Here is a 24,988-nt window from a genome sequence, read left to right as displayed (position 1 = left end):
GGTCGGAGCTGCGGTGCGCTCTGGACGGAGTTATGTCATTCTCACCTGTGCCACTCGTTATTGGATATAACATATCAGACAAGAAAATGGTTAATCCGGAATTCCCCTTTAATAGAGAGTGTACAAATGGATCCCCATGGGTCCATTTGGTTCCATTTGTACACGCTCGCTCAGAGTTACACAATCATACAGGGTCATTTGGACACTTTGAGACCCACTGGTGTAGCAGAGCGTTTCCAGTGAGCCGACACTGCACAATAGCGGCACCCTGACTCTGTTTGACCAGAATGGAACAGAACCTTCATTAGTATCAGCGGTATAACACCTGTGAAGGAAATAGGGAAGGGGCCTAAGTTCGTTCCAAAAATTGCGTGTGACACGGAGCCCATTCAAAAAAGTTGAGAATCACTGCTCTAACCCCGTAAGACACAACGATGCTTCTCGGTAACATTATTTTAATTAATTAATTACTTAATTATTATAAAATAAATTCTGTTCTTTTTTCACCAATGCCATTGGTCATGATATTTGCATATAAATAGTACCCCCCCCACAGAGGCACACATGTATTATTGTGAAAGATATCCACCGAATGTAAATTATTAATTTATTATTATTTTACTAATTATTTTCATATATATATATATATATATATATATATATATATATATATTTATTCAACATAAGTCCTAGTAGTACAAAGTAGTAGTAAGGTTGAAATCTCTTTTTTGCAAGTAGAAATATATCCGGGTCTTAACCCATCCTGGGCGGGAACCCATCTTGGTGTTAGCATCATGTCGTGCTTTAGCTATTGAAAAATAGCAGATCTACAAGCTCATACGAGCTTGTAGGTCTGCTATTTTTGACTGACGCAGAAGACATTTTTTTAGAATCTGATCTCAGGTCAGAATGGAAAACTGTCAGGATGTAGAAGATTTTTTTTTAGAATCTGATCTCAGGTCAGAATGGGTTAAAGGGCTAAGCCGCATAATAGCGTCGTCTCTGTGTCCCACTCAGCTCCATAGCAGCAGCAGCGGCGCTGGCGGCAGCGGCGATGACCGGGACGGACGTGCTCTCCGACAGCACCGAGGTGGTGGAGATGGCGGACGTGGCCGCGCCCGTGCCCTACGTGGTGGAGAAGCACGCCTGGAACGACCTGCGCCAGATCATCCACCAGGGGCGCCAGTACTCGGGCATGACCACCTCCAAGGCGCCGCACGACTTCCGCTTCGTCCAGAAGAAGAACGCCGACAGCAAGCACGCGCATCGCCTGTATTACCTCGGTGAGTTCAGATAAGAACCGGAACGGTCCGGAAACGGTCGTCGTCGTGTGTTTCAAGTTCGGTATTCAAAATGTACTTTTAATGCGTGAAAGTATCCTATTTTAGTTTACTAGGTTTATTTTTTTATTTTATTTTTTCCCCCGATTTTGTAGGCCTCAAGATCAGGTAGATTATAGTCACCAATGTACACAGTTTTTAAATGTACAAATATTTATTTAAAAAAAAACATAATGGGTGGTTAAACAACTAGTCAACTAGTAAAAATGACTAGAAGTGAACGCCGGCCCTAGTCAGAATAGGGCCGCTATAGAGCAATGCATTTCTACCATAGGACTTTCTTTAAGTATTTATTTAAAGACTGTTACGCCGCGGACAAAGCCAACTCGGATCGTGACAAATCATGACAATGAACACAATATTTTGGGCCGATCAAATCATTAGAAAGAAGAAATTAAAGGCAGGAGACAACACTATTTGTTTTTCTTCTTATAAATTATTTGATCGTCCCAAAACATTGTGTTCATTGTCATGATTTGTCACGATTCAAGTTGGCTTTGTCCGCGGAGTAACCGTCTTTAAATAAATACTTTAAAGAAAATCCTATGGGAGAAATGCATTGCATTTCATTTCCTGGGGCCACTCGTCGTTCTGAAAGGGGGAGGGACTGCGACGCTCTATAGGGTTCATGTGGTTTAACATCACAGCTCACTGGAAATGGCTTTTGGAATTGTGTATGACTATGTTTTAATAAAAGCTGCTTTGTCATCATGGAAGCACTGCCCCCTTAACAACCGTAAAATGTTTACTGTTGAGGGCCTATTGCCTCCATGGTGACGGATCACTTTGATTTCCTCCCTACAATTAACACTTGGATGGCAACGCTTTAGCACAGTGGTTCTCAACCTGTGTGTCGGGATCCACATGATTGTTTTTGTTTTCTTGTTGCCAGATAGATGACAGTGAAGTGACAATTTTTAGGACTTTTTATTACCAAAAAAAAAGACCATGACGGCATCAATAGTAAACTGGTCTAACGATACATTGACAGATAATATTAGAAAGAGTCCAAAATTGTGAAAATAGACCCGCATATCTGCACAGATCGGTGAACCAACACCGATCCACCGGCGGTTTTTCGGCTGCAAATTTGAAGCCGTCCCTCTTAGACCAGAACACAGGCTGGGTACTAGGCTAATGACCTACAGATTAGTCTTTGGCACGTTAAAAGAAAAGTACTGTTTTATATACCTCAATAGAATTGTACAGTGATCAGATAAAAAAAGCAACACAGCAGAAAACAATGTTTTATTTTCCCGGGCCGAGTTTGTTCATAAGCTCGTGCACCTGACTTCCACACTGTATTCCACCAAACTCTCTCGGATGTCCCAATGCGACAGATTTTTTTTTTTACAAAATATCATTAACGGAACCTTTTAATCATGTGTCCCATGTTATTAATGTCCTCTCCTACAGGGATTCCTTACGACATCAGAGAAAACACATTACTGTACTCCGACATCGTTAAGATTGACATGTGTAAAGGGGGCCTGCTGGTGCTGTCATGGAAACCATTGCTGAACCATTTCCAGGTGAGCGCTGGGGCTGCCCATTTTCAACCTAATCTTCACAAAAACGGTCCCCACCCACCCGTGCTCAGTAGAAGATGGTACTCTCTCGGTGTAAGCACACCTTAGATTCCATGCGCGGACAAAAGAACCCGTCTGCCGGCCGTCTCTTCCGGATGTTTAGACAGCTGGTGGATGGAAATGAAGTTCCACCCGCGTCGGCCAGATTGCCGCGTCGACCAGATTCCCGGAAATTCCTTCATTTCCATCCACCAGCTGTCTAAAAACCCGGCAGACGGGTTCTTTTGGCCGCGCATGGAAGCTGCAGGTGTGCCCAGGCTGTTGTCTGTGTACTTGGATCTGCATCTCGGAGGTAGGCTGTGGACAGTTCATAAACCTTGCTCTAATGACTCAACTGGTTTCCTCCAATGACATCATTTGTATTTTCGAATGAGGTTTCAAACAAAACAAACAATATATTTTAATGCAAGACTTCTGTAATTTTAGCGTACTAACTTTCCAAGAACTTCTAAGATCTGCCAGGAAACCAGTTCATCCAGTTATTACTGGATGAACCAGATTCTACAAATGCCTTCTAAATCCTGACAGTTTTCTGAAAAACCTATGTTTCTATATCGGTGGCGCTCAACCTTTTTCACGTCAAGGACCCCCAGAATTATCTGTATTTGGCCGCGGATCCCCATCTGAAAATGTGTAGTTCCAGGGACCACCCAGAAGCAAGGATTTGAGTTTAAAACGTTCACAGTGAAAGAATATAATGGTATATTCAAAGATGGCAGACCTACAAGCTCGTAGCGCGGCACTCGGTTATAACGGTTGCAACTAGGGGTGTAGCGATTTAGTAACTGTATCGAAATATCGATTTTAATTAAAAGTATAAGTATATCGAAATGTACACGGCAAATATCGTATCATTTGACTTTGTATCGTATCGTTTTAAACTGGAGATAATCGCTATCCAATCGTTTTGCAAAGTAAATAATATTTTATCAATGCTAAGTATTTAAAGTGCATTGCATTTAGCAATTTTAAGAAGAAAAAAGAAGATGGGGTTTAATTACTTTTCCATTCCATGTAGCTACAATTGGTCTATCGATAAATGTGTGTATTCTCTGGGTTCATGTCAAGGCGTGGGTTAATTTGTCCATTATGTGTTCGAATACAATGTCCATCTATTTGCCAGAGGATCACTGTGTTTACTCATTTATATCCATAATAATACATCTTTGCCACTATCTACAAGTTTCGCACATATTTAATGTATTTGCTAAATAGTTACTGTATCGATTTAAAATCATTGAATCATATCGTATCACCATAATAAACCAATATCGTATCAAATTGTCAATCATGTATTGTGATATGTATCATATCGCTGTTAAAATGTACCGTTCCACCCCTAGTTGCAACAATAACGATTGCAGAACCAGTTATAGCAAATGAGGGAGGTGGTGAGTCAGTTCAGAATAAGAATCACTAAAAGAAACGGTAAATACTGCAATTTAATAGATCAAAAGCAAAATAAAGTTTAATAACAAAATGTTCACTTGATCAAATCAAAATAAACTGCCTCAAAGGGTTTTCAGTGAATCGATCCAAAAACTAAACTCGAATGTCTAAAATATATAAGTGTGGCCAGTCTCCTCTGACCACCCTTAAACTCTCCTGCAAAGTTTGTCCAATATCCAGGAAAATTACTCCACAATGGAAATAAAGTTCTCTTTCTCCGGGTAGAAATCCAAAAAAAGGTCCAAATAGAATATAGCAAGACTTGGGGAAAAGATCCTCTTGCTCATCCACCTCCACTCTGGTGACTGACAGTCACGCGTTGTTATGTATCCCACCGCAGTTCTAGGAAAGCCCTGCTGTGATTGGCCAGTAGTCGTTGTGATTGACAGTTCTCGTTTTTGCGACCAGTCATTAGTCCTACAACCACAACCCATCTCAAACCCTCACCCTAAACCTAACCTCCCACGGGGCAGCACACCTGTCTAACCAATGACACGTCTAAACTAAGTATGCACCCCCCTAAACCTAACCCCGAACGGCCCTAACCTCAGTAAAACGATGCCTTTCCCGGGAGCCAATCAGACACATGGTCAGGCGGGGTCTACCCTAGAACGTTGGTGGGATTCATGATCACGCGTCGGGCACACTCTCCAAAGCTATGAGCTTGTAGATCTGCTATTTTCCAATAGCTAAAGTATAACATACCTCCTCTCTCAGGCCACCCCCAAGCACGGCGTGTACTCCAGAGAAGAGGAGCTGCTCAGAGAGCGGAAGCGCCTGGGGGTGAGCGGCATCACGTCCTACGACTTCCACGCCGCCAGCGGCCTCTTCCTGTTCCAGGCCAACAGCAGCCTGTTCTACTGCCGCGACCACGAGGACCACGTCTTCACCGTGAGTTCACACCACGACACCACCGCCTCAGCACTGTTGTTTTCCTCGACTGAAACTGAGATGGAAAATGTTCGTCGACTACCTAAATGGAAACTAAATGAAAACTAAAATGTTAGGAAGGGACTAGTGGACATGAGATCCAGTATAAGCCATTTTACACTTTGTTGCATGCTGAAAATAGCAGATCTACAAGCCCACAACGTGTCGCAGCGCGACGCGTTCTTGGCTTGTAGATCTGCTATTTTCAGCTAGTGGGAAAAAAAACGTCATTACGACGGCATCAAGGCCCGCCTAAACACATTTTGTTCGACTAAATCAACTGTAGATTTAGTCGACTAAAATCTTATGATATTTAGTCGACTAAAACTAGACTAACACTAAAACATTCCGGGTGACTAAAATGTGACTGAAACTAAATTAAAACTATTCAAGAGACTAATGACTAAAACTAAAATCTAAATTTGCTGCCAAAAACAACACTGCACCTCAGCACTGACTGCTGCTGGTCACTTTTATAACACAACACCACCTCAGCACTGACTGCTGCTGGTCACTTTTATAACACAACACCACCTCAGCACTGACTGCTGCTGGTCACTTTTATAACACAACACCACCTCAGCACTGACAGACACACTGTTTCTTAACTTTTGTATCATATACCTATACTATAAAGTGTGTGTGTGTGTGTGTGTGTGTGTGTGTGTGTGTGTGTGTGTGTGTGTGTGTGTGTGTGTGTGTGTGTGTTGCGTCATGCAGACTAAACCGATGAACCCGACAGAGATCGACAGCCAGTGTACAGGCGCCCGCATGGACCCCAAGATCTGTCCAGGGGACTCCAACTTCATCTCCTTCGTCCACAACAAGGACATCTGGCTGACCAACATCGACACCGGCGAGGAGAGGAGACTGACACACTGCCACAAAGGTCACAACAACGGCGAAATATCCATGTCCGTCCGACCGCCCCGCGCGTGTTTCACCATACAGATCGCCCTGTATTCCGCGGGCCGCTTTGATTTCGGCGGACTGCTTTGATTTTTCGTGGTAAATTCCGCAATCGCGGATTCCTGTGGGGACTAACTATAGTGTGTCACAGGGCAACGGCCTCCTGCTTTAAAGGACCACTTCACCACTTTTCAACCTATCTTCATATAATAGGTCCTCACTAATAATCATGAAAAGATGGCACAATTCTTTTCTACTCGGTCTGTGTCTCATAGGAGGGCTGTGGGCAGTTCAGAACCCGTCTTCCAGTGACATCGATGGGGAATACAAGCTAATAAAAACTGCAGGCTTTCTAGTCCTGAGAAGTTGCAATGCGAAAATGGAAGCCATCGTTCTCATGATAATGAAAATCTAAACATTTTTGTAAAGAATAATCTGCCTAATGATGATGTCACTGGAAGACGGTTTCTAAACTGCCCGCAGGCCTCCTATGAGACACAGACTGAGTAGAAAAATATTGTGCCATTTTTTTCATGATTATTAGTGAGGACCTATTATATGAAGATAGGTTGAAAAGTGGTGAAGTGGTCCTTTAAGTCGTTTACCTGCCGAAATGTCCATAATTTAGTAACCGTCAGTCAACTACCGGTATTCTGTTCTATTTTCTTTTTTAGAACAAATATTTAATGATCTCTACTGTGAGGATGGGGTGTAATATCGGTCCGAGAACCTGAATAGCAGGAGCGCTAATGTGTTCGCTGTATACCGGCACCTTCATCGTGACAAAAAGAGAGGTGCGCCCGAAGGCAAAGCTCTTATTTTGGTCTGTCTTAATTCGTACTCTCGCCTGTGGTCATGAAATGTGGGCCATAATAACCGCAAGAACACAATATAAGTGACCTTGAAATACTTTTTTTTCAGGAGGGTGGCTGGCATCTCCCTTTTAGGGATATAAGTTGAGAAGCTCATCCATGAGATACTTGGGGGGGGTAGATGAAGATGAGGTGGTTCAGGAGTCCATCTAGTAAGGGACGTCTCCCCAAGGAGGATTTCTAGTCACGTTGTCCGGTTGGGGTCGTGAGGCCACGGGGTAGACAAGAGGACCAGGTGCTGGGCTTTTTATCTTCACAGTGGCTCTGGGAACGCCTCGGCCTGGAGCTGCTACCTCCACAAACCGAATTATAATTCTACAATTACAAAAACGACTTAATCTTGCTCGTGTAGGGCAATTGGATTTGGAATTCCATATGATCCTACTAAATACGAACGCAGGCGTCGGGACACATAATGGCATCACATTGTCAGCATAACAGAAAGCTCTTGTTCTTTTCAGTATGGGGAGAGATTTCTCTCAATATTCTTTGTGTGAATCCAATACCATAATGCACAATAACCATAACATGATTTACTAATGTGTTTCCATGATTTACAAATGGGTATTCCATGATTTACAAAAATTGTATCTTGACAAATCTCTTCCCAAATATTCCAGGGCTTGAAAACATAAAGGATGATGGGAAGTCTGCGGGCGTGGCCACCTTCGTCATCCAGGAAGAGTTTGATCGATTCTCAGGCTACTGGTGGTCACCGGTCAACGCTGAAGGTGAATGAGCTTGTCATGATTATGAATCGATTCACAAATGTAAAATAAATAAATATCAATCAAATTATTTATTTATCATTTGTTTGGTTGGTACAGAATTCTTTTTTTTTCTTTTTTCAAAGAAAGCTGATTGATGTTATTGTTTTGTTTTGTAGTGTAACAAACGATAATGGAAGTAAATTAATCTGTTTAGTTTAGTCTATTTGAGCATCACTTGAAACTGAAATTGAAAGTACACATTTTACAACAATAAATGGAAACTGTTACATGAAGGTGATCAAAGGGAATAGGCAGAAGCCTATCCTACTACAACAAAACATAATTCATAGTACGGTACTCAATATAGTTATCACCAGATTCACAATACATAAATCATAGACGAGAAAACAACCCTACACCCGGCCGACCCACACCCGTGATTTTATTATGGATCATTAGAAAACACTTTGCTTATTAGTCGCACAGTGAGGGGTGTGTATCAATCACGTATTGGAATCAAGATAGCATCAGTAATCGATTCATAATGGAATCGTACGACTCTTGAATTGGAAACGAATGGATTCGCCAGGTAGCTGGATATGCCTGTACTGTCTGTAGCTGAGAGTAATCTTTTTGGCTTTGATGTGTTCACTGTGTGTCTCAGACTCTGACGGAGGTAAGACCCTGCAGATCCTGTATGAAGAGGTGGACGAAACCGAGGTGGAGATCATTCACGTCCCCTCGCCCATCCTGGAGGAACGCAAGACCGACGTCTACAGATACCCTCGCACAGGTACACACATACACACACACACACACACACACATGCACACACACGGCATCGGTACATTGTTATCCTTTTTTCCTACACAATTTATTGGCATTAATCCCAACATTATGAAACGACGATTCTTTTGGCTTATAATAACTTTGGCCTATTCTTTTTCTCTTCCAGGCAGCAAGAATCCAGACATTACTCTCAAACTGGTGGAGGTTAAAACGGACCCTCAAGGCAACGTGAGAAAAAATGTTTTGTATTTCGTAAGATGCACAGTTGGTGCAAAACAGCAGCCGCTGTTTAAATGCTAAATGGTTTTGGGGAATATTTTTGCTCTAAAATGAAATGGTTTTGGACAAAAAAAGTTTAACCCATTCAGGCCTGACGTCGAAATTTAAAAGAAATGTTTTCTAAATCATGACAATTTCTGAAAGATTTGAGGCACATTTTAACGATTTTTCAAAAATAGCAGACCTACAAGCTCATAGCACGCCACCGAGTGGCGCGCTATTTTTCAATAGCTAAAGTTTAACGTAACGCTTAAAACACCAAAAGGTACACAGAAATAATAATAAATGGCTTACATTTATATTGCTGTTTTCATGAACCCCAGGGGCGCTTTACATATTAAAAAAAAAAAATATATATATATATATCACCCATTCTTGAGATAAGGGACAAAACTTTTTTCAAACTGGATTTTTTTTTTTTTAAAGATACATTCAAATCAAATAGATGTATTTGTAGACACAGGTCTCAACTACCAATCTTGAGAAGGAACAGGTTTTTCGCATAACATTTCTTTCTAAAATGGGACATTTATGCACTTAATACCTGATTCATGTCAACTCCGTCAGACACACTAAAATCCCTTTTAATTGAATTTTATCATTTCAACAATAATATAAAGTCCTCAGTTATCTTATAATGGCTTTCAGTAATCAAGTTAAGTAATACAAATCTTTTAATATTATTTTGTTCCAATATCACACTATTATGAAATATCCAATTTCTCAAAACCGTCATTTCAACCTTTATTTTCAATATTATAACATGAAAACCATGTAAAAAAAAAAGAAAATCATCATTACGTATCATTTCAGTTGGTGTTTCAATACATAAGCACAAAAGATTTGACAGCGAATTTTCTATTTCTTTGGAAATTAACAAAAACATCACGGGACGAACGTCTGACGGAGTTGACGAACATCTGACGGAGTTGACAAGTTTAACTGATTTAGGTTCTAGACCACCTAGGATCTTGATTCTGGTGACTAATCCCACATTTTCAAGGATGAGGAATACAGTGGTACTATTTAGATTTGCCCTGTGAACATGGCAGCCATTTTTCAAAATGGCCGCCAACTTTCTGTTATTTCCCAATAACTCAAGTTCTACACCACCTAGGATCTTGATTCTGGTGACTAATCATACATTTTCAAGGATGTGGGATACATTGGTACTATTTAGATTTGTCCTGTGACCATGGTAGACATTTTTCAAAATGGCCGCCAACTTTCTGTTATTTCCCAATAACTCAAGTTCTACACCACCTAGGATCTTGATTCTGGTGACTAATCATACATTTTCAAGGGTGAGGAATACAGTTGTACTATTTAGATTTATCCCGTGACCATGGATGGTAGACATTTAAAAAAATGGTGGACCTTCTATTATTTTACCAATTTACTCAGGGAATATTATCAGAATAATATAAAATCTGTGAATACATTTCTTACCAAGAATTTTCTTCACCAATGTTTGTAAAGGTGTCTACTAACATATCCCACATTGGTTTCTATTTGACCACCCTAGGGGCATGTTTGACAGCTGCTGAAAGTTGGGTACCATCAACAAACAATATAAGGCTAAATGTTTTAAATTTCATTATGCTTTAAGTAGCATGTGGCATGTCAAACTAGGGGCTTTTCATGATTCTGGATCCATTCCAAGCATTAGTTTTGCACAAAAAACACTACGTTGGCTAAAAACGGCCATGCATAGCCATCATCACAGATGTGATGAGGTCAGCACATGTCGGCACATTTGGGCAAGTGGCTATGGCCAAACTAGGGGGTCTATGGCCAAACTAGGGGTCAAACTCCTTGGGCTAAATTCGGTGAGGTGAACAGTGAGCAGTGAACAGTGAGCGAAAGACTGAAGACAGAAGATTTGGCTTCAGGACCATCAGGCAGGATGTGCAGACACTGAAGGCATCAGTGTCTTTCTCTGTGTCCCCAGCATGTCAACCAAAGCAATGTTACCAAATCAAAGGAGCCTTCACCTCATGTCACCTGGGGCTGGGTGAGCAATCGTATCCTGTATCTAAACTCACAACTAAATACAGACACTTGGCCAGACTGCCGTTTGAAAGGGTCAAACCCCTCATCCTGATTGGGGAAGACCACCCCACCTAATCACACCAACCGAACAAGTGAGGTTGGGGCCTCCAGGTGGGCCAGCAGCCATCTGCACAAGACTGGGCTGGACCCTGCAGGAAAGCAATCTCCAGCCAAGACAATGTAAGTTGACTATAACAGAGCCCCAGAACACAGAGCTCAGGAGAAGGATGGAGAAACACTGGCAGGAGGCCACCAAGATACAATGCCCCAGAGACCCACTGCCACCACTGGCAATAAGGAGATCAACTGCTGCAGCAAAGATGTCATGAAAGGCAAGTCTCCACCAAAAAAAACCCTGAACCTAATCGGGGTGTCAAGAGACCAAAGTTTCTCCCCCACAGTTCCCTGCAGTGGCCAGTGAAGTCAAACTGTGCATCTGTACCAATGGGGCAAGTCAAAGGCCAGAAAGCCCACCTCCTTTTAATGTCCTGTCAGTAGAAACTCAACCTGCACCTGAAATAAGCCCTTACCTCTCCCAGAGAAAGATCATCCTTGAAAATGTAATGATTAGTCGCCAGAATCAAGATCCTTGGTGGTCTAAAACTTGAGTTATTGGTAAAATAACAGCAGGTTGGTGGTCATTTTGAAAAACAATGGCTGCCATGGTCACAGGACAAATCTAAATAGTACCACTGTATTTCTCATCTTTTAAAATGTATGATTAGTCGCCAAAATCAAGATCCTAGGTGGTCTAAAACTTGAGTTATTGTAAAATAACAGCAGGTGGCGGCCATTTTGAAAAAAAAATGGCTGCTATGGTCACAGGACAAATCTAAATATTACCAATGTACCCCACATCCTTGAAAATGTATGATTAGTCACCAGAATCAAGATCCTAGGTGGTGTAGAACTTGAGTTATTGTAAAATAACAGCAGGTGGCGGCCATTTTGAAAAATGGCTGCCATGGTCACAGGGAAAGTCTAAATTGTACCACTGTATCCCTCATCCTTGAAAATGAGGTCTTAGTCACCAGAATCAAGATCCTAGGTGGTGTAGAACTTGAGTTATTGTAAAATAACATCAGGTGGCGGCTCTTTTGTAATATGGCTGCCATGGTCACCACGAGACAAATCTGTGATGGCCCCATAGCCAAAAATGTTCCTTAAGGCATGCTCTAACTGTGTGCCAAATTAGAATACTGCCCATTATTCAAAAACAATAATTTTATTGTTTTAGGAACACTTTTGTCAACTCCGTCAGATACACGTCAACTCCGTCAGACACAAAATCTGACGGAGTTGACGTCTGACGGAGTTGACAAAATGGCATTTGTTTTCATCTTAACCCTCTTTAGTACAATGTAGCCATTTTGTTTTTGCTTAATTTTGTTAGCTAAACCTAACCCCTAAACTAAAATAATAAACATTATTTTTGAATTCTTAACAAAGATCATAATAATGTCCTGACGGAGTTGACATGTAAAAGCTGTGACCACATTGTTATCAACATTGTTTGTTTAAAATATCAAACAATTGAATGCTTGTCAGACCAGGTACTCCACTGTTGCAACAAATATAAATGGGACTTGGAAAAGGAGTCTTCAGGCTAAATCTGTCGACAATATTTTCTGATTAATTTAAGACTTTTAAAAAAACCTGACGGAGTTGACGGAGACGTGGGACGAACATTTGATATGAGATATTTAATAGAAAATATGAATTAAAATTAACTGTGTATATTATTTGCTATGTTGTTGACAATCTACTTTAATTTAGTATGTATATTTATGTGATTGTGACAGTATTAGACACTTTTTTGGCAGTTTGAAATTGTGGCCACTTGCTGGGGACAGGCTAAATACAGGCCTTTTTGGGTACAGGGCCTGCTTTTAACTAATTCAGATGGAATATGAAAACAATTATAATGAAATTAAGGGCATAATAATACACAACTGTATTACACTTAACTTTGCAAGTGCTTTTATTTTTATGAATTAATTTATTTTTTACATAAAATAAGGCTCTTATGTGTGGGACATGTTTTTTCCACTTTTGTCCCTCATCTCAAGAATGAGTGATATATAGAAAGGAAAAAAACTTACAAACAAACCAAATGACAAAACTAGTTGCCATATGCCTGAGAGAATGGGTAGTCTTTTCAAGACGGCCTTAACAGAATCCAGAGTGGGATATCATTGTGAGAGAGAGCTCCACCACAGGGTGGGGGGCTACAGTAAGCTGCAGCCTTATAGTTTGAAACCTGTTGTGTCGCTCTGTCGTTTTCCTCCCTCTAGATTGTGAGCACTCAGGACAAGGAGCTGCTCGCCCCCTTCACCACCCTGTTCCCTGGGACAGAGTACATCTCCAGAGCTGGGTGGACACAAGACGGGAAATAGTGAGTCTCTCTTAACCCCCCTTCAACCTGGCCTCCCTATTTTGGGCAGGTCGTCATAGGCGGTAAAATGGTGTCAAACAACTTTTTCCTTCAAGATTTTTCAAAAAAATGTGATGTAAAAAAGGTGTCTACATGTGCTTGTAGATCTGCTATTTTTTTAATAGTATAAAATAATGGTTAAAGTTGTTCAAAATTGTGACACAGTCTTGCTGTATTTAATGGGTTAATATAACTGGACAGTTCTCCTGTTCTGACGTGTCTGCTGTCTCCATGTCCTCCTGTTCTGACGTGTCCCCCGTCTCCATGTCCTCCTGTCCTGACGTGTCCCCTGTCTCCATGTCCTCCTGTCCTGACCTGTCCCCTGTCTCCATGTCCTCCTGTCCTGACGTGTCCCCTGTCTCCATGTCCTCCTGTCCTGACCTGTCCCCTGTCTCCATGTCCTCCTGTCCTGACCTGTCCCCTGTCTCCATGTCCTCCTGTCCTGACCTGTCCCCTGTCTCCGTGTCCTGACCTGTCCCCTGTCTCCATGTCCTCCTGTCCTGACGTGTCCCCTGTCTCCGTGTCCTGACCTGTCCCCTGTCTCCATGTCCTCCTGTCCTGACCTGTCCCCTGTCTCCGTGTCCTGACCTGTCCCCTGTCTCCATGTCCTCCTGTCCTGACGTGTCCCCTGTCTCCGTGTCCTGACCTGTCCCCTGTCTCCGTGTCCCCTGTCTCCATGTCCTCCTGTCCTGACCTGTCCCCTGTCTCCATGTCCTCCTGTCCTGACCTGTCCCCTGTCTCCATGTCCTCCTGTCCTGACCTGTCCCCTGTCTCCATGTCCTCCTGTCCTGACCTGTCCCCCGTCTCCATGTCCTCCTGTTCTGACCTGTCTCCATGTCCTCCTGTTCTGACGTGTCCCCTGTCTCCATGTCCTCCTGTTCTGACCTGTCCCCTGTCTCCATGTCCTCCTGTTCTGACCTGTCCCCTGTCTCCATGTCCCCAGTGCCTGGGCCACGCTGATGGACAGACCCCAGCAGCGTCTGCAGACCGTCCTGCTGCCCGCGGCGCTCTTCGTCCCCGTGGGTGAGGACGAGGCCAGCAGAGCGTCTCGTCTGGAGGCTCTGCCCCAGGGCGTCCAGCCCTACATCGTCTACGAGGAGACCTCCGACATCTGGATCAACGTGAGTCAACTTACACGCTCTGTGTGTATGTGTGTGTGTGTGTGTGTGTGTGTGTGTGTGGGGGGGGGGGGGGCTTCAAATCAATAGCTTATGATTGAACATTTGCCTCGATTATGATTAATAAACGATTTTTCATGACTGTCACTGTCATGACATTTTGGAAATGGAAAAAGAAGAAACAGCCGCTTCACCTCCCAATGAATGAATGAATGGACCATTGTAAAGCGCTTTGAGCACTTGGAAAAGCGTATATAAAATGCAATTCATTATTATTAAATGTAAAGACTGGCTAAAGCGAGAAGGAGACCCAAATGGAGCGTAACTAGTGTTTCTCCACATTTCCAAACGTCCTGCAGGTTCATGACATCTTCCACACGTTCGTACAAACCAGTGAAGACGAGTTCACCTTCATCCACGTGAACGAGTCCAAGACTGGTTTCAGCCACCTGTATAAAGTCACCTCCCAGTTGCAACAAGGCAGCCACACCTGGACCCCCGCGTACACACACACCGAAGGTAACGCAACGCAATACACACACAACACACACAATGCTGAAAACGCTTGAATCCATTTTGGACTGAGGTCTATTAATAAAAAGGCTTCTAAATCCTAAAAAAAGAATTCTTCTATGTCAGTGGTGCTCAACCTTTTTCATGTCAAGGACCCCCAGAATTATCTCTATTGGGCCACGGAGCCCCCCCCCATCTGAAAATATGTAGTTCCAGGGACCCAAGCCAATATTTTAGTTAAAAATGTTCACTCTGAAATATATATTCAATGATCTGCAGGTATTTTTTTTACGTTTTTTTCAAAAATAGCAGACCTACAAGCTCGTAGCGCGCCACTCGGTGGCGCGCTATGAGCTTGTAGATCTGCTATTTTTCAGTTATTTGGAATGTTATTCCATGGAAGCCGTCGTGTCTTCTCTGTGAAAGCATGTTGCGCAGCGAGAGCATGTATTTGTACGTAGACTTTTTTTCTGTTATTATTTTAAGCATTGATTTACAGGACTGCTCCGTTTTTTTTATCCAATTCAAGATGGCATCCAGACAGTATCAACTTGTTTTTAAACGTAATCATCACGCTAAAAAAAATATGTATCTGAAAACATTATAGGGTAGAAATAACTGCTTTAGAATCGAAAAAAATCTTTTTTGAATCGAGAATCGGAAAAATCGAAAAGATCGTTTTTGAATCGAATCGTCACCCCAAGAATCGGAATCGAATCGAATCGTGGGACACCTAAAGTTTCGCAGCCCTAAAATAAGCCACATGGCAGTAAACTGGCAGAGGTCTGACTTGTAAACAAACAAACTCCATGCGTCGTGCATGGGCGCTGTGTGTGTATAGCAGAGCTACCGTCCCATCGCCTGAAGGGATGCGACGCTCCGATTGATCAAAGAGATGCGTATGATACAAATAAATGACTGCTTGTCTTCTCATCAGATGACTTCAAGTGTCCAATCAAAGAGGAGCTGACACTCACCATGGGAGAGTGGGAGGTCCTGGCCAATCACGGTGCAAAGGTAACGTTTTTGAAACTTTTATTTTATTTTATTTTTTCGGTGCACAGGTGGGTCATGTCGGGCATCACAGCACATTTCGTAATTGTTACAGGTCATTTGTTACATTTCTATCATTAACTTTCGTGATATAACGGTTCCAGGAGAGTAAGGGAACCCTCTTTGAGTAGTTTCAGAATGTCTTAGTCTGTTTCGTTCACGGTTACAGGGTTCATGATAATCACACATCGGCACAATAAAACAAACTAAATAAAATAAAGAATTACATAGAAAATAAAATATGAAACAAAACGGATGATAAACAAAGGACAAAACAAAAAGATACAGTAATGACATCATTAGTGATAGAATAATGACAGTGTTCACCTTTCATTCAGAACCTTTACAAAATGTCTATTCCCATGGTATAATATCCATTTTTTACCAGTATCTGTGAAACCTTTCTGTACTTATCCTAACGGCAAAAGTAAGTTCAACATGAAAAGGTTTTAATCCTCCTGGCAGCAATGGTTGAACGGTGTGAATACACGCTGCATGTGAGCGCTATGGACATGGCGTACACACAACGCTCCTCGGCTCAAAATGCCTTCTCGGTGGACACAGAACCCACTGCTATTATTACAGTGACCTCTAACATATGGCTTATATTGAATGAACGACGTAAGTCTTTTTGTCTCGTGTCTCCTCAGCGCTCGACCACGCCGCGCATCTGGGTGGACGAGAGGGCGGAGCTGGTGTACTTCCAGGGCACCAAGGACACGCCCCTGGAGCACCACCTGTACGTGGTGAGCTACAGCTCCCCGGGGGAGATCGTCAGGCTCACCAAGCCCGGCTTCTCCCACTGCGTCTCCGTGAGCCAGGTAAATCAACACACACATGAGATCAATCAGGTAATCAACACACACATGAGATCGTCAGGCTCACCAAGCCCGGCTTCTCCCACTGCGTCTCCGTGAGCCAGGTAAATCAACACACACATGAGATCAATCAGGTAATCAACACACACATGAGATCGTCAGGCTCACCAAGCCCGGCTTCTCCCACTGCGTCTCCGTGAGCCAGGTAATCAACAACACACAACACACATGAAGAAACTATGGTAAAATACCGCACATCACTTCGTGAAGGTGCTGGGTTCAAAAAAGTAACGTATGAAAAGAGAAGGAAAACTACCCGCACACTCGAATGCTCCAAAAGATAAGTTTATTGACGACGTTTCCGAGCCAAGGCTCTTCATCTGGTCCGAGTTTTGACCAGATGAAGAGCCTTGGCTCGAAACGTCGTCAATAAATGTATCCTTTGGAGCATTTGAGTGTGCGGTGTTCCCTTCTCTTTTCATAATCAACACACGTGACATGAGCCAGATGAACTACCTGACAATGTGACAATGTGCTTCGACAAAAACCTCCTAACTCCACTTGAGCTGGATGTTTTTTATATAGTGTTATTTTTATATTGTATCTTATAATTCTGGCCAGCCCGGGGCGCCTGATGGAGGGGAAAGGAACTGGTCGGAATGACGCGTTCCTTCCACGCGCTACGTCCGGCCGGGGAAACTCTCCTGTCGGATGAAAATAAGCAGCTTGGACTCCTCATGCATAGAAGGAGGCATGAGGCCAGTCCGTGCCCCCTCCCCCCAGGTTGGCAGTGGAAGTGTAGCACCCAGGACACTGGGTGAAAAAATGGGTTGCAAAATCGTGGGATAAAAATCATATGAAAATTGTTTAGTGTTTTGGGGGGGGGGGGGGGGGGCACTTGCAATACCCTTGTGGTCCACAGTTTGAGAACCACTGATGTACGCCACACTGCGTGATGTGTACAGTAAATGAATGATCTGTCACAGGTTAGGCAATATGTTGATTATATCCATATTGTAATTCATGATATAAGAAGGCTGGCGTTTTGGATTAAAAACAAAGATCAAATCATGTGGATCTCATGCTAGCCCTTGGGAACCACGTGGTTCCGTTGTGGCTGTTAGACTCCATGTGCCATCTGTCACATATCTGTGACGGTACGACTATAAATTAGAGCAAGGTTTCAGCCAGAACATGGCCCTGTTGACTCTTTAACCCTAATGTGTTCAAACACAAACGGACAAGACAGAACCTTTTTATAGACTGCTAGACTACTGCAGAGCCATGCTGTAAAAAAATATTATGAACAATACATGATTATGGGTTTACAGGTATTTGTTTTATGGATGCAGACACATACGTACTTCTAAATAATTATTTAGAATACAGTGACTCTGTACTTCTAAATAATTATTTAGAAGTACGTATGTGACATACGTACAGTACTTCTAAATAATTATTTTACGAATGCCCCTGCTTGGGCTGACTTCATGTCATTTAAACTATCTGTCTATTGAATAGAATAGAATGGACCCTTTGCTAAACCCCACCTCAAAAGCGATGGTCCAATGCCCAAATAGTTTAGCAACTGTTTTGCTAATAATATTATGCTCTGGCAAGCTTCCATCACCTCATTACTGTCGATGTTATTTTGCATGGTTGTGTTGTTGTACACATAACACAGCTTAATGAAGTTACACAACGGACACACCCAGGTGATGGCAATAATACTAATCACCGTATAGTCTTACCGTGCATTACATAACGACTCCTGTTGGCGTTGAAGTTGATTGAGTTCGATGTTGTTTCTCGCTCTAACATGTCATGCACATTTTTTCCACTGCATAGCCTACTGCAAGCCTGGTTGACTAGATTTAGAAGACATTTTGAAAGGCGTGGTCTGTAAGGAGTTATTCCTTAGAGTGTTTTGCGGAGAATGCAGACTATTTCTTTCTCTTGTACTGCCATTTTGTCCAGCACCTGGGCTAGAGTGGATGTGCATGCTCTATTACCTTTGAAATCCCGTCATTTAACATGCATATATCAATGGCTGAGAAGCACAGCTTGCCAGACCGTTGTCTGGCAAGTGGGTGCATGGGGGTTAGCAAAAGGTCCATTAAAACTGTTTAGTAGCCAAAAAACGTCAAGACGTCTAATTGCCCATTAAGTAATGGATGCCACGGGCGTAAAGACGTCTTCCCTTGGGACATGCACATTACAAATTTACATATAATAATATAATTACAAATTCTTTCTTTCTTTATAATGGGAGAATTGGCACTCAGATCCTAAACTGGTGACCACCAGGTGGCGCTGAAGGAGTTTTAATGGTGTATGTTAGGGCATTAAGCAACTTGTAAATCCACTAGTCGACCTTGTTGGTACTAGTTGACTAGTTGATAAAAAAAAATATATATATATATATATATATATTATTATTTTTCCCCCGATTTTGTAGGCCTCAAGATCAGGTAGATTATAGTTATATGTACACAGTTTTAAATGTACAAATATTTATTTCCAAAAAAAATATTTTTTTTTATTTTTATTTTGTAGTTAAACAACTAGTCGACTAGGCAACTAGTAAAAATGACTAGAAGTGAATGCCCTAGTATATGTATGCATGTTATCAACTTTACCGCAAAAGACTTTTGGTCAAGGTTTTATTTTATTCACTGTGGTGCTTGTTTTTTTAAATGGGGCACCGCGATAGCCAAGTTGGAACTGGGGGGGTACATTCTGTACTGGCTCTAACTTAATGCCTGACACGGAGTCCCTATAGTTTGACTTCCTGTCTCTCTCTCTCTCTACTGCAACTGTCAAAGGCCCAGAAAAGGGCCTCAAGATATCAGATAAAACTAAATGTAATTCTCAAAACGACACAACAGCTCCAAGTAAAAGTTACACAATGTTTTGTTCCAGCTGGTATTTGTGTAGTTTCAGCCTTATGTAGGTCAGAGCAGGACTGTATGCCATGGGGGAGAATGCGGCGGGATTGGGTATTATTATGGATGGGGTTGGCTGCAGGTTAGACAGCCTCCACTGTACACCTGCACTTTTACTGCACTTTTTGCCTGCTTATTCAGCGTTCTGGAAACTAGTGAACTTCTAGGTTTATATAGTGTGTGTATATATATTCACACATGATGACGAGTTGTGCTTTTGTCGTGTTGTTTGTAGCTGTACTGTAACTGTATTGTGAACATAACTCCACCTAGCTCTGTTTGTGTGTTCATGCAGTAAGCCGCCAGTCGGTATTAATTTTGTATGTCTGTGTCGGCCAGACCGCAGCCGTTTGTCTGGGTTGACTTTAAACTGCATGTTGAACTTTTAGCCGCTGTAACTACTAGGGTTAACAGTTAAAGGGACATTTCAACCCCTTTTGCAACCAGATTTTTTATTTTAATGATGTTTGGGAGACAAGATACACTTTCCTGTTGGTTTTTTATGTGGGTAATGTGTTTTCTTTATAGATATTTTAGTATTTCAAAGCGTCCATGATGTCATGGACACCGGGCTCACTTCCTTCCTGGGCTACAATTCCCATAATGCTTTGGTGCATTGTTCCTCCTTGTGGATAGGGGGGAGGGGCTGTTTCACCGAGACAACATGTAGTCCAGGAAGTAGTGAGCCCCAGTGTCCATGACATCACTGACACTTAATAAAATACTCAAATATCAAAAAAAAAAACCACATAATTATTACCCACATAAAACCCCCCCAGGAAAGTTGCATAAGGAGAAGAGACTGGAGCAGCACGGACATTTAGAGCCTTTTATTTAGGTGCCGAGTATACAAAACGACGGCTTGATCATCATTAAAATAAGATCTGGTCGCAAAAGGAGTGAAATTTTATCAAATTTGAAAGATAACCACAGAAGTGATAGACACTAGAAGGGATAGCTAAGACAGCTAAATCCTTTTATTCACGTGCTAGTTATAACAAATTCACTAACTCATTTCCGTGGGACCCCCCCCTTAGAACCCTCTCAAAGGACCCAGCGCAGAACCACAGCAGTACAAGCTGTATCTTTGACCTGGTTAGTTCCTCTCTAGCCTGGAACTCACCTATGCTTTTTATGGCATAGGCAGCTCCCGGCAGGATCCGCCGGGAGAATATATACGCAGCTGCGCGACATGAGACTAATTACTTAGAGCGACAGAGAGAGAGAGGAGCGTGTGTGTACATGTGTGCGTGTGTATGTCAATTTTACAAAGGTGCAGACAATCAGAAATCAGCAGAGAGTGAGCAATGTTTGCGCTACTCTATGCCGAATTGAAGTGGACTCAGACCCAGACTTTTTTTTCTCCCTGGAAATAAAAACGTCTGGGTTTCCGAGGCTAGTTCCTCTCTCACCACCATGTCTCCTCCTCTCCTCCTCCTCCTCAGGACTTTGACATGTTTATCAGTCATTACAGCAGCGTGAAGGACCCGCCCGTGGTGCAGGTCTTCAAGCTGATTGGCTCCGAGGACCTCCCCCCCCTGCACAAGAAACCCGAGCTCCGGTGCAGCCTGATGGAGTCCAGTGGTAAGGGGGCCGTCACCACTACAGATTGAACCCATTCTCTGACCTGAGATCAGATTCTAAAAAAAAAAAAAAGTCTTCTATACATCCTGACAGTTTTCTTCATGTTTGCATGTCAGTGGTTCTTCGATTTAAAATAAATAAATAGCAGATCTACAAGCTCATAGCACGCCACCGAGTGGTGCGCTATGAGCTTGTAGATCTGCTATTTTTCAATAGCTAAAGCATAACATAATGCTAACACCAAAAGGGGTTCCCGCCCCAAAATGGCTTAAGTTGAAGATTAATTGTGCTTCCTAATAAAAATGTGCCCAGGGAAAAGTATATACCGGTACAAATAAATTACTGACTAATTCATTACTTAATTACTGACTGTTTTTTGTTTTGTTTTTATAAACAGAAATAGCTGATCTATAAGCGTACCTGTCATGATGTTTTTTGGAAAATGTATGAGCATTAGGCGATTTATGTAATAATTGTGACGGGGCCTATCCAGTGGTTTGTGTGTGTACCAGAATAATAACAACATAGTGTACATCTCATGATAAGACGTGATATTGTATTATCGTGATATGACTTGAGTTTATTCCTTTTCTTAAAACTATTTTTTATTTATTGTTTGTTTACTTTTCGTCAATGGAAAAACAGGTAGTCGACGAACATTTTTCGTCATAGTTTTAATCAACGAAATTAACACACTTACGTGTGTGATAGCATTTCTGTAGACTTAGATAGCATTTGATACAGACTTTATAGCATGTTATGTAGACGGCACTATAATTGCATTGTATGTAGTCATAGCACGTCATAGTACATATGTATAGCATAGTATAGTATAGCATGTATGTATAGTTTATATGTATAGTTTCATTATATAGATATTCCACTGTTACGTTCTTAGCTTACACATGTTTCATGATAAATGCTTTTTATGTGATGTATTCCCATGCTTTTTTGTTCTTGCTTAATGTAAATCGCTCTGGATTAAGAGCGTCTGCTAAATGCCTAAATTGTAAATTGTGTGTGTGTCCGTCCCAGGACCAGGGCCAGACAGCCCTCCAGAGATCTTTGACTTCAAAGGGAAGGCAGGGTTCCAGATCTATGGCATGTTGTACAAGCCCAACAACCTGCAGCCAGGCGGGAAGCATCCTACGGTCCTGTTTGTGTACGGCGGGCCTCAGGTGAACCTGCTGTCCTCCGACACATTCTCCACAACAACAACAACAACAACCCCCTCGGGGAAAACTATTTAGACTGTGGGGAGTTTGCATGTTCTCCCCGTGTCCCCTAGGGTATAGGTAGTAGGTACCGTCACAAAAAACATGCAGTAATCCTGGTCTCTAAACTGCCTCCCCCTGGCCAGCCGGGGCGCCTGATGGAGGGGAAAGGAACTGGTTGGAATAACGTGTTCCTTCCACGCGCTACGTCCTACCAGGGAAACTCCCCCCTGTCAGGTGTAAAGGAGCAACTTGGCATGAAGGAAGCATGAGTTCAAGTCCGTTGCTCTCCCCTTGTCCCCCATATATGGGGACTAGGTTGGTGGAGGGTGTGTAGAGCCCAGGGTCACATTAGATGATTGACATAGGGGTGAAAAATGGGTTACAAAATCGTGGGATAAAAAGTATTTTAAAAAAGGAAAACTATTTAGACACCTTTTTGGTTTTCTTAGATTTTTAACTGCAACCTCCAAGTCTTTGGACTGTGGTGACGTTCCGATAATGTCGAAAAAATTACTTTATGAAACTGAAACTGTTTGAAAGGCTGCAACTATCTATTTTTTTTTATTAGAGATTATTTTATTAATTCATCTTTTGATTAATCAAATAATCGATGACTATGTTTCTTGATCACTTGTGTTGTTTTAATACATCAACACCAACACAATGTATTTAAGTAAGGGACTAAATCGATTAGTCTGATTAACCACCTATTTTATACCTTTTCATGAATGGCATTGTGAAAAATGTCGCAAATAGTGGATCAACAAGCTCAACTGCTCTGCATTGGGTGGATCGGCAATGTTTTATATTTAAAAAAATGGTTTAAAGATATTCGCCTATAATGTCCAAAAAAACCAGATTGATAGTCGTTAACTGTTCACTTCACTGTTTGCTAAGAGGTCCAGTTGGTGAACAACTCGTATACTGTAAAAGGAGTGAATTACCGTAGTTTAAATCGTAGTTGCATGTTGTGCTCTCGTTTGGTACCAGGTCCAGTTGGTGAACAACTCATATACTGTAAAAGGAGTGAATTACCGTAGTTTAAACCGTAGTTGCATGTTGTGCTCTCGTTTGGTACCAGGTCCAGTTGGTGAACAACTCGTATAAAGGGGTGAAGTACCTTCGTCTGAACACGCTGGCCGCTCTGGGTTACGTGGTGCTGGTCATCGATGGGCGAGGCTCCTGTCAGAGAGGACTGAAGTTTGAGGGAGCAGTGAAGAACAGAATGGTAATGATGGTGGCTGTACTGTACACATTGGGGCGACTGTGGCTCAAGAGGTAGAGCAGGTCGTCCAATGATCCATGGGTCGGCGGTTCGAATCCGGCTCCTCCTGTCTACATGTCGAAGTGTCCTTGGGCAAGACACTGAACCCCTAACTTCTCCCGATTATCGGTTGGTGCCTTGCATGGTTTCCTCTGTCATCGGTGTATGAATGTGTGTGTGAATGGGTGAATGTAATGCACAATCTATGTAAAGCGCCTTGGATAAAGGCGCTATATAAACACACCATTTACCATTTACCCTTCTCTCCAGCTCAAAGACCCCTGTTACCAATGTATATCAGTATAATAGTGATTACAATTTTGACCATACCTTCTTTTGGTGTAAGCATCATGTCATGCTTTAGCTATTGAAAAATAGCAGATCTACAAGCTCATAGCGCGCCACCGAGTGGCGCGCTACGAGCTTGTAGGTCTGCTATTTTTTGAAAAATCGAAGAACGACTGACACATAGAAACACATGGCTTTTTCAGAAAACTGTCAGGATTTAGAAGACATTTATAGAATCGATCCCAGGGTCAAAATGGGTTAACCAAAAGAATATCACTTGCAGCACCTTATTTCTGTTCACGGTGCTAATTTTATTTTGTACCGTAAATCTCATCTTCAGGGCACGGTGGAGGTCGACGACCAGGTGGAAGGGCTCCAGTACGTGGCAGACAAGTATAAGTTTGTGGACATGAGTCGCGTGGCCATCCACGGCTGGTCGTACGGCGGCTTCCTGTCTCTGATGGGCCTCATCCACAAACCAGACATCTTCAAGGTCAGCAGGGAACAAACACGGCAGTTGGTTTTAGGAACCTCAGTGGCGTGCACAGACATTTAGAGGGTGCAGGTGTTCAAGTGAAAAAAGGGCACCTCGTGCAGCGCGTGGAACCGGCCGGCTGCGTTATAGTGTGAGATTTATAGATTTTGGGGCATAAATAATATATTGGAAGCCTTTTTTTTTTAATCAAGAATTGATCAATGTCACCATGGTTCACAGTGTAAAAAAAATAAAAACGTTTTTTTAAGGGCACATTTCTGTCCAGAGGGAAAAGGGCAGTAGTGTCTATCTGTGCACGCCACTGAGGAACGTTTTAGTTTATATCAGCTCACGGCGCTC

General features: G+C 42.3%; 1 protein-coding gene across 1 annotated transcript in view; it reads left to right on the top strand.

The window, feature by feature from the left end:
- LOC308320049 (dipeptidyl peptidase 9-like) overlaps nt 1–24,988 on the top strand; it is a 32,302-nt gene that overhangs the window by 3,715 nt on the left and 3,599 nt on the right. The window contains exons 3-18 of the mRNA XM_080770352.1: nt 1,018–1,283; nt 2,757–2,872; nt 5,096–5,269; nt 6,029–6,197; nt 7,710–7,820; nt 8,464–8,592; nt 8,755–8,816; nt 13,214–13,314; nt 14,297–14,474; nt 14,831–14,990; nt 15,922–16,001; nt 16,688–16,858; nt 21,246–21,384; nt 22,420–22,562; nt 23,683–23,829; nt 24,494–24,646. Of these exons, the coding sequence (XP_080626478.1) occupies nt 1,018–1,283; nt 2,757–2,872; nt 5,096–5,269; nt 6,029–6,197; nt 7,710–7,820; nt 8,464–8,592; nt 8,755–8,816; nt 13,214–13,314; nt 14,297–14,474; nt 14,831–14,990; nt 15,922–16,001; nt 16,688–16,858; nt 21,246–21,384; nt 22,420–22,562; nt 23,683–23,829; nt 24,494–24,646 (2,299 nt within the window). The remainder of the gene's footprint in view (nt 1–1,017; nt 1,284–2,756; nt 2,873–5,095; nt 5,270–6,028; nt 6,198–7,709; nt 7,821–8,463; nt 8,593–8,754; nt 8,817–13,213; nt 13,315–14,296; nt 14,475–14,830; nt 14,991–15,921; nt 16,002–16,687; nt 16,859–21,245; nt 21,385–22,419; nt 22,563–23,682; nt 23,830–24,493; nt 24,647–24,988) is intronic.

The sequence above is a fragment of the Protomyctophum bolini genome, assembly GCF_963924005.1.
Source record: "Protomyctophum bolini genome assembly, chromosome: 8".
Lineage (NCBI taxonomy): Eukaryota > Metazoa > Chordata > Actinopteri > Myctophiformes > Myctophidae > Protomyctophum > Protomyctophum bolini.
This window is presented reverse-complemented; position numbering and strand designations above follow the sequence as displayed.